Genomic DNA, 10,423 nt, shown 5'->3' on the forward strand with positions numbered 1-10,423 from the left:
ATTTAATCTACAGATCGTTTTTTTTTCACTATGGTCACTTACATGCATGAATATGCTGCTCCACTCTGATTGAGCTTCTCACGTTAGAGGACATGAGCTAGCCTTATCATGAAATTAAGATCTTATGTAAAAATCATACATGGATTTTTACTAGTCCACCTAGTTCAACTAAATTTTGCAAACTGCTTTGGTAGTTCTCAGAACAACTAAGGGAATAGCTGGTCAAGAAAAGACATGTTTAACAAGCTGGATCTGAAACAATTTAAAGCAACAAGCAGAAATATTTTCATTAAAAAAATAGCATGCTCTATTTGAACTGAAGCACATCGAGTCAGAAGAATTACAATAGCTAAACTAGAAATAATACCATATGAAATATTATAGTTCCAAAGTTAACCTAATAATGAAACAAAAGACTAAAGTAGACAAAACAGTTGCCATCCAAAAAGAATTGTGCTTTCACATATCGCAAGACACGAGACTACCGCCAAATGACATTTCGCATCAACCAATTGTTCCCCATGAAACGGAGGGTAAATTTTGAAGCAAATTGACCAATTTCTGATGAAGTGTGCGCGTGCAGTTAGACAATGGTGCCCATTTGTACAGTGATTGGCCACAATGGAAGGCAAAATAGTACACTTGCTTATTGTACAGCAGTTTGCTTCGAAGTTGCTTGTGGCTGATGAGCACTTGAAGCAAAGATGATTGCCTGTCTTCTGAGGGGTCTGACTAATAATTGCTCGTCAGCTATGCCATTTCAGTCCATGAGATACGCTGCCACTTCACTCTTTTGCTTCTGCTGCGCCAGTTTTAGCTTCAACATCCACGGCAGATACTTCCTTGCTTGGTACCTCCACGACTGCATCAGCTTTCACTCCAACATCCCCGACTGCATCAGTTTCCACGACTGTATCAGTTTTCATTTCAGTATACACGACTGCATCAGTCTTGGTCGGTACCTCCACATCTTCGTTACGGACAGCTTGCTCAGAAGATAATGCCGAGCCAGCCAAATCACTCCCATTGACATCAGGATCGGGTGAAGCTTCAGAGATAGGATTGTCCAAATCAGATGAGCCAGCTGGTTTATCAACTGTTCTCTCTGCCTGTGTCTCAGTAGCTGGGACTGAAGATTCAGCTGCTTCAGAGGCAGCTTCGTCTGTGCTAGCTTCAGTACCATGAAATGAAACATCCGGATGCCGCTCAGTACCTTCTGCACTTTCTAGTTGCTCATTCTCAGTGCTCAAATTTGTCTGTTTGGTACATTCTGCAGCATCTTCTGCCTCCTTAGCAGGACCATTTCCAAGACCCAAAGTTTCCATTTGATCCTCAGTGCCAATTGCTTCACCATCATCAGCTTCCTCGGTGTCTGGGGAAGCCTCCTCAGAGTTGGGTGAGGACGAAGGAACAGAGGCAGCTAAACGGTCATTGATACCTCTCTCTCCATCAAACGTGAACCAATTCGAATTTGTAAAGAGGGAACTGCTTTTAAACACACAATACATTGCCAATGAGTTACCTCCTACAAGAGAAAAAATCAAGTGCTGGAGTACAATTTAAGATAGCAAATTACCCGTCTGGATCATCTCCCAGACGCAGGGAAGATATTACAACCTCAGCTGATTCGTCATCAAAATAGACATCCTGAAAGGCAAATATAAGAGATTACTATACTCAAAAGAAAACAATATACTCCCTCCATTTCTAAATATAAGTCTTTTCAGAGATTTCAATACAAACTACATACGGATGTATGTAGACATATTTTAGTGTAGATTCACTCATTTTGCTTCGTATGTAGTCCCTTATTGGAATCTCTAAAAAGACTTATATTTAGGAATGGAGGGAGTACTTGTCGGTGCATTAATACATTCGTGGATAAACTAACCATAATGTTGTTTCCAAACAAACTTAAAACAACACGGCAGTTCATACTTTATAGTCGGCTTTTTCTACATACAGTTTATTGCAGTGAACATTTTTTTAGGAAAGCCTCGACATTTAATCGCAGTGAATGCTAGAATCGTGTGCAAATAACAAGAGAACAATAGGTTACTTAAATATACCTCATCATCACGTTCAAGTGACCCTTGTGCCTGCATTAATGATCAGCGTGTATTATTAACATGTCTGCACATACAATGCAGCAGTAGAAACAATAGCAGGATGCAGGGAATGAATATTTTGATAGTAGCGAACCATAAAATCTAACAAAAGTAGCACATTGGTATACCTCTTCAATGTCATCATTGCTGTATATCCCATAGCGGAATGCCTGGCTCAAGTTATTGGCCAGAGCTGCAACATCATAATCCCTGTCTCGGAAGTCATCATCATCACTATCCCTACCACGGTCATGAAGCGAGGTTGGGCGTCTGCAGCATACAAGTCCAGCGATACTTAGAGAAAATGAAAGCAAGATATAGCATGCTAAACAAGCAAAGAAAACCTACCCACAAGCCCAATGATAAACATTCTCCACCTCATTTCGCCTGACCAGAACATCTGTCTGCCATTCAACCCACTCACTGTTACCCTACTCAAACAAAAAATGCCAGGTCAAAATAAGGCATACAAAACTATAGAAAAATCACACTTACAAAGTATTGAGTGGATGCACAAATAGGAAAGATACCTGCAGGTGAGTCTGGATTGTGCTGTTACTATTTCCCAACTGAATGAGTTTATTGGCTATTCTTGTCATGTGACCAACATTCCCAATTTTTGAAGGGGTTTTCCCTTCAGACGGCACAGTAGGCTGCACACAAGAGGCAAAGCATGATGGGGCATTCTTGGTAGTATCAAGTCAAAGCTGTTATAGCATAATAAATATAACTTACCCCATTAGATTCTGTTGCCAAAGAAGAAAGCTTGTCGGCAGCAAGAATTTTACCAACAATGTCACAGTCATTAAGAACATGTTCGACAAGTTCTGTTCTTTTACCCTCCAGGCAAGAAACAATTATATTCTCGACATGATGGTGCAAAAAGTTGTTATAAGGGTACCTGTGGTTTAACAAACATATGAGATAGCCCTTTAAACGATGATGAAGCAAAAGGAAATAATATATCCATCTTACTCAAAGAATAAGTCAATGGAGCACTTTATTGCCGATTGGCTGATTAGCTCCTGTTCAGCAGTTTCACTGCCAACTGTCAGCAAAACAGAGATGAACTCCACAATCTGTAAAAAAAAGGGTATGTCCAGTTTAACACAAGCGAGCAGGAAATTACCAAGCCACTACAACATTGCCGAAATTTAAGAGCATGCAGTACTAAATAACACTAATACGTAATGTATGGCTCGGCAGAAAGAAATGATATACAAATAGCATTTGATCACACTAAGATCCAAGCATGCATGCATCTCGTCTACGTTTAAACCCCAGGTAACCACACCAAAATTAGAGTAGTAGGTCAGTCCAGACAACACTATGCACCTTTACAAAATACAAATAAAGTTAAAGACCATCTGGACAGGAAACAAAGAGCTCAAGGCTCAACAATAATCACTACAAGATTGAAATGACCAAATGGTCAACTGAAAGGATTTGCAACATCCAGTACCTTCAGTCGATGCTTCCCCAGAGGTGGGCGTAAACATCCATAAGTTGTAGGCAAAACATTTTCAGCAGCAGAGGTGTCCAATAAGTTCAGCAAATTACCTACAAAAGTATGTCAGCTATAACAATAAATCTCAAAACAAAATTAGATCTAGCAAACCATGACACACGGTGTAGTGTAGACAAGGTCTAGAATTGATTAAAGAAGGTTTTCCTAACAAAATCTTGCACAAAATACCCAACACTCACCTAGACTCTCGAGCATACCATCAACTGTCTCAGGACTGGCAGTGACCAATGCCCCATGGCTTACGTTGCTTCTGAATGCTTGATAGGAAGCTGATGCCAATCTTTTTGGGTCCAGTAAAGATATGCACACTGACAATGAATGAACCAGCACAGACTTGGGTCTTGATCCTTCAAGAGCATGGCAGAACAACCTCCCAACAAAACTGCAATTGCATAGAACAGAGCATAAATATTTCAGATCCAAAAAGGAAAACCAACAAGGAAACCTACTTGTAAATGTAGGGCTTTGTAACCATCTATGTAAAGCCTCTTAATATAAAATTAGTCATGGACTCTTTACAAGCATAAATTGGACATGGACTCTTTACAAGTAAAGGATTAGAAGAAATGCATGGATATTCTTTCTGTGCTTCTCACCACTACCAAAAAAAATGCACTTCCCTACTGAAAGGTTTTCCCCTTCCCAATAAAGATTAAAACTGTGACGGCAATAAAGTTCTAAGATTGAGACCTTGGACTGCATATCTTTGAAGCGAGAGATGGAGGTGCACATCGAGTCACAGCACAAAGAATTTCGGCAGCATTGGCATGCACTTCAGGAGAGTCCTGCTTGGCAATATTACAGTATGTCAAATTTCTGCTAGTAACATTTCAATTAAAGTTTTTCAGTGAGAAACTGAATATTGTTATTTAGGAGGCTTATGTTTATATAGGTAAAAAATATCTCAAGACAAAATGTTTCTCAAATGAAATGCTAGGTTTGTATGCAATTATGTCTCAGAAAATACAAGCAGATATATGCAAAGGCGACAAGGCAAGATAAACAAATAAATGCATTTCCCTAGTGCTATATATTTCCCCAACTCACCGATGAGCTAAATTTATCTGCGATCATTCCAAGAACATCTGTATTTTCTAACCACTGCATTGTATCAGCATAGTTTGAATATATGGTCTCATCAGCACCAATCAGGCGTATCAGCACCTGAAGAATTCCAGGGGCAGCAGCGTCAACCAACTGTAGCAGCCGAAACATCAATCCACTAAATGTAATAATAATTATCAATAACATCTTACCTCCATTACAGATGTGATGCCAATCAGGTCAACAAGTTGGACAACAATCTCTGGATGCTCCTATTAAAAAATGAGTGTGTTGTAATCCATTGAAATATTCAAGAATCAAGCTTGTCGGATGAAATTTGTGACCACAGAAGAAAATTGTTCGCGTGAAAGCTAGACCCAGCGCAAAATACTGTATTAGCTTTCCTTGATTAACCAAACCGCCCAAATATTCAAAGAAAGTACACTAAATGGACATATACCCCATAAGTTTAAGTGCGAATTAATAAACTGTTCCTTGTTTATACAAGGGCAAGGAATACCTGAACATAATTCATTAGTGGGGCAGTCTTCCGCAGCATCAAACAAATTACCACCTACAACAAATAAGTAAATCAAACAGACTTCAGCCTTGTAATAAATATGACAGCAACTACAAGATGAAATCTCAACATCAGATTAACAAAAGGCAAGACCAAGCCTCAGCAGGGAACTTTTACAACGAATTTATGCCATGATGCGGATATAAATAATCCAAATAAAATGAAATACCTTACTGAAGTAACCAGATAATAATGTGCTGTGTGGATGATCAGGTTTCACAAATGAGAAAAGCAAATCCATTAACTGTAATGCAGAAGATTAAGAGAGAAAAAATTAGCTAGAATGGTTGTAATGAAACATATCTGACAAAGATGTCAAAAGGACAAGAAAGCTTTTACTCTAACCTCTTCATCTTCTACTAGGGTCCTCAAAATGACATCGATTTCACAAGTAAATATCTCACAAGCAATGAAAGGGAACCTGCAAGGAATGGGTGAATTTATACAAAGGAGGAAACTCAACCCTTGACATATAAAGGTAATGAATATTAATGACCAATGGCATACTTGAAAGAGCGCTTTTTTTCAGCGTCATCCGGAACTTCTTCAACAACATAACGAAGCAATTGCTCCACCTGGGCCTTGTCACGCAGGCTACACAAAATATTTCAAGCATTATAGGCTGGGAAATACCAATAGCATAAGTTGAAGGAACACTGGATGCCATAACAGTCAAGAAACTGAAGGCCAACATAGGTATTTACTATATCACTCATTCACAACCAGATGATCTATACGAAAACTCAACGTGCCAATTTGGTTTGACAGTACAAAATACTAGTTTAATAACTTGTATTTGCTCAGAAGGCATCAGATTCACTTCTTTGCAGGTTAATATAGATAAAAACTAGGCATCTATTTGGAGAGGAAATGGAAAGTGGGAATAGAAACAGTTTACCCTCAAGATGAGCATACTCAGAAAATAGTGATCCTTGCTTGTAAACAAAAGAACTATATGAACCATCTATTTAGAAGAAAGCACTACTGCCAGCATTAGTGCCAAAAACAAACTACAAATTCTGGGCAGATTTTCTTCCTATGATGGGATTAAAACAGCAACTATTAAGTGCAAAAACAATTGTACTTGTCTCATATATGTAGACTGGTTCATAATTTCCTTAACTTAATAAGCGACTGCGTTTCCTTTACAACGGTTACAGCTATCTCAAGAGAAAAGTATAAAATTCTTCTTTGTTACTCTACTAGTACACGGTATGAAAATGAATAGTAAGGTTATACAATAAATTAAACATGCCACGCATGTAAACCTCAAGCTAAAAACAGAAGCTCGAGGAAATTACAAATTTATGAGTCGGGTGTTCAGTGCTTTGCACTCTTGAATAATTTCATCCTCATCAAGAAGTTCTTCAAGTGTAAAATTTTCCTTGTCTAGGATTGTATCCACCTGAAACAATAATATATTAAGTTAGGTATAAGTTGATTCATAACCTTTGTTTCTACAATACTATGAAAATATATTAAGATATCATTGAGGATAAAAAATTATTTACATTGACCATGGAATAATATTATAATTATCATTATTATTCATGATTCATGTGGGCCATGAGATGGAATGATGGAGCCATTTAGTAAAATTATCAGACAATTCTGGGTACAGCTGAGTTTGGATGATTGAACACAAGATTTTTTTGAAGGCAACTGAACACAATATCAACGAATAGAATTGGAATTAGAAAGGCACTTCGTTTTGCTCAAACATGGTATTATCTCAGAAGAAAATCAGTAGAGGCCAAGTAACTCATAAGAATGGAAAAAAGGGGAGGAACAGCTACACTGGCACACTGTTCCAGCCACAACACAGAAGTTCTTCATAAAACAGCGTAAGTACCCAACTCATATGAATCTTCAGTTTACGATGCTAATCAAATAGTATCACACATCAGATCAGGGATTCAGTTTTAGAAACACAGCAGCTTTGCCATATGCATCCCCGTTTACACAACGATCCGAGTCATTCCCAGGGCTAACTTGCATGCAAAACATAACCAAATCCGAACCCAAGGCATTTACTCCATCCCTGCAACCCGCCCCAATCACGAGAACAGCACATGCACGAGCTCGCCAATGCAAAATCACACAACTCGCAGTCACAGCGCACCCGGGAACAAAATAAGAGCAAGCGAGCATTACAACCCACAAACAAGTGCCGCACCCAATCCACAGTGTCAATCTAAACAAACGGGTCCACGACCAAGCTCGCAGCCACCGCAGCACATATGGACGGGCGAACGAACCAATCTGAGAGAGCGGAGGGGGATTGGGGGAGCTACGAGCAGGGAACTCACGGGCGAGGCCGCGGAGAGACCGGTCATGCGCCAGAACATGGTGGCGGCGGCGGTGGATCTAGGGTTTCCGACCCCGGGGAGCGCGAGTCCGCGGCCGAATCCGCGCGAATCCGGGCGGCGGCGGCCGGATTGGGCGGCCGGGGGAGGAGGGTGGATCGGGAGAGGGGCGAGCGGATCGAATTGGGATCGCGGGGGGTGGGAGGCGCACGAGAGGAGGAAAAAACAGCACGCTTTTCTATTTGGGCTTTCCTTGGGTTTGATTTGGCTTGGAGATGGGGGATTGGAGCTGAGGGGCGCTGTTACTTTTGGCGACGAGCGCAGATGGCGATGGGTCGAATTATTTGCTCACTTGTGTTGTTAAAATAAAAAAGAAATAGGAAAATCTGAACCATGGACTCGTTTCAAAACTGATCTATATAGTGGTAATGGTTCAACCTTCACTTCCCCGTGCGTGACGATTTCACCCACGATTTGAACTCCTCGCATACTAATGAAGAAATAAGCGAGAAAACAACTGCTCCATCGTCTCCATCTTTGGCTCCCCTTCTTTATCGGCCACACGCTCCGACCCTCATTTTTGTTTCTTCCCTCTTGTGGGCGATCTTTTCTTGCTCCTCTGCCTCTGTGAAGGAGATCAATCGACGTGGCCAGTGCAGATTGCAAGCCCCGGCACCATGGTCGCTAGAGTTGTGCGACTTGGAGGACCTCCTAGCACCGGGGAGGCGCGAGTACTCTCGAGTTGGTCATCGCTTGCATGAATCGCCAATACACGGTCCACCAACATCTGTCGTCACCCTCGCTCAGCGCAAGCCCCTACACACGTCTCAAGAGAGGAGTCATTAGAAAATGTCGGGGAAGCAATCACCTGAGAATGAGAGCACAACGACAGTGCTAATTTTTGTATGTCTCTTCACATTGGTTTGTCGTAATTCCCCTCTCTCTCTCTCTCTCTTTGTGTGTGTGTGTGCGTGAGGAACACACATCACATAGATAAAGGAGAAGAGGAATCAGAGCATCTCGGTCATGATCTATCTCCACCTGGTGATTGACATTCATCCAGTCCGACATCCTGGCTAGCTGCAATTAATTGTCGGGTGTCTCGATCGATCTTCCTTGATTTGGCCGATAGGGGTCAGGACGGACAAGCGGGGTGATGTTCTTGGCATGCTGCTATAATGATGTGGGCATGCTCATTGATCCAGACACCATCTACCACACCCATCCCGACTGTCAGGACGCCCCCAAGTCACACTTCAAGCCCCAAACACATAATCTTCTCTTCCCCCGACCCTCCCGGCTCGCTCCCACGAGCGACTGGAGGGAACCCTAGCCGCATGTCGGGGGGTGACCCCCAAGTAGGCCCAAGACGCCAAACAACGCTTCAAAACATTGCCAGGGGAGTGCTCCATGGCTGGAATCTACTTGGTTGGAATCTGGTTGGCTGGAACCTAGCTGGCTGGAATCTGGCCGGGTTCAGCTTGGCCGGGTGGAGCCGTCCGGGTGGAGCCCGTCTGGATAGAGCCGTCCGGGTGGAGCCCGTTCGGCTGGAATCCAGCCAAGTCAACTGAGACGTCATGTCGGACCTGCACAAATGGGACGCCCATGCTCTACAGTGGAGCACTATAGATGAGCGGTTGGCACTATAAATGAGCAGCTGGCACTGTTCATGCATCATGTGACACTTCAACGATGTAGTTAGGCCAGGTGGGCCACCCCTTGTCTACTAGGCACCCCTTTATAAGGTGGCCTAGGGAGCCCATTTTCCCTGACGCTCACACCATCAGGCTCTCACGCCACACACACACACACACACATGAGGCAGAGAAGAGGAGCGCTCTCAGCCTCCTTTTTCCTCCTCTATACAACTCTAGGAGCAACCCTGTACTGCCATATACACCACATATAAACACCAAACATGCAGGACTAGGGTTGTTACCTCCCACGGAGGGCCCCGAACCTGGTTAAATCACCGCGTGTTGTTTGCCCAATCCCATCCCGGATCTCTGTTGCAGCCTTGCCCTCACCTCAAGCCACCATGTGGCATCTGCCGTGACGCGACTCTCCCCGCGAGAACACCACGACAGTTGGCGCCCACCGTGGGGCTCGCTGTTGCTGGAACCGCTGTCCGGGCAGGACCCTTTTGTCGTCATCATCGCAATGTCGCCGTCATCTCTCCGACAGCTCTCGGGGGTTCGACATCGACTCGCCCCCGGGGGCAGCCGCGCATGATGGCGCGTCCTCGCCGGCAGCCTTGACACCGCCTGCCTCGCCCTCGTCCCCGAGGATACTCTGCACCATGACTTCGTGCCTGAGCCCAGCGTGCATCCTCGCTCCTGCTCACCGTGCTCGGAGCCTTGTACATTAACCAGACACGCATCAGACAATGGCCAGACACAAGCCAGATAATCCCCATACATGCCCCAAATAATTGTCAGATAATCCTCGTATAATCCCCATACACTCCTCGTATACTACTCAGACACGAGCCATACACTAGCCAGACTGTGGTAAGATACTACCCATACAGTACCCAGATAATGTCCATACACCGCCCAGACAATGGTGTGTCTTGTAGCTAACACCTACGTTGCGTTGTGCCTCGTGCATCTCCGGCCGTCCCCGCTGCCTGGCCGCGTCCGGCCTCATCCCGCGCCTCCAGCTCCTCTCTCGCGTGTCGTTCGCGGCGCTGCTGCCTCGCCTTCTCTCGCATACGCCCACAGCTCACCCGAGCCGCCAGCTCGGCCGCACGCATCGCCTCATCCTCCTGTGATGTCTACTACACAACTTGTTCTTGTAGACTCGTGTTGGGCCTCCAAGCGTGGAGTTTTGTAGGACAGTAGCAAATTTCCCTCAA

The 10,423-nt window shown here is 43.6% G+C and overlaps 1 protein-coding gene across 2 annotated transcripts; it reads right to left on the reverse strand.

The window, feature by feature from the left end:
* Window positions 1-261: 261 nt before the first annotated feature.
* On the reverse strand, window positions 262-7,856 carry LOC125544050 (uncharacterized). 2 transcript variants are annotated; one of them, XM_048707589.2, is made up of 19 exons: window positions 7,570-7,856; window positions 6,562-6,665; window positions 5,768-5,854; window positions 5,606-5,681; window positions 5,430-5,504; window positions 5,201-5,254; window positions 4,893-4,952; window positions 4,684-4,800; window positions 4,327-4,421; window positions 3,816-4,018; window positions 3,571-3,668; window positions 3,084-3,187; window positions 2,844-3,009; window positions 2,639-2,761; window positions 2,457-2,539; window positions 2,237-2,378; window positions 2,070-2,099; window positions 1,577-1,647; window positions 262-1,485 (listed from the first exon to the last, which is right to left on the reverse strand). In XM_048707589.2, the coding sequence occupies exons 1-19, from the start codon at window positions 7,606-7,608 to the stop codon at window positions 786-788; spliced, it is 2,427 nt and encodes an 808-aa protein (XP_048563546.1). In that variant the 5' UTR covers window positions 7,609-7,856; the 3' UTR covers window positions 262-785. The 2 variants fall into 2 exon arrangements, with proteins under 2 accessions (XP_048563546.1, XP_048563545.1); XM_048707588.2 differs by having other exon boundaries at window positions 262-1,488; window positions 7,570-7,855.
* Window positions 7,857-10,423: the final 2,567 nt, after the last annotated feature.

Source organism: Triticum urartu, chromosome 3A (genome assembly GCF_056163025.1).
Source record: "Triticum urartu cultivar PI428250 chromosome 3A, HENAU_Tu73, whole genome shotgun sequence".
NCBI lineage: Eukaryota > Viridiplantae > Streptophyta > Magnoliopsida > Poales > Poaceae > Triticum > Triticum urartu.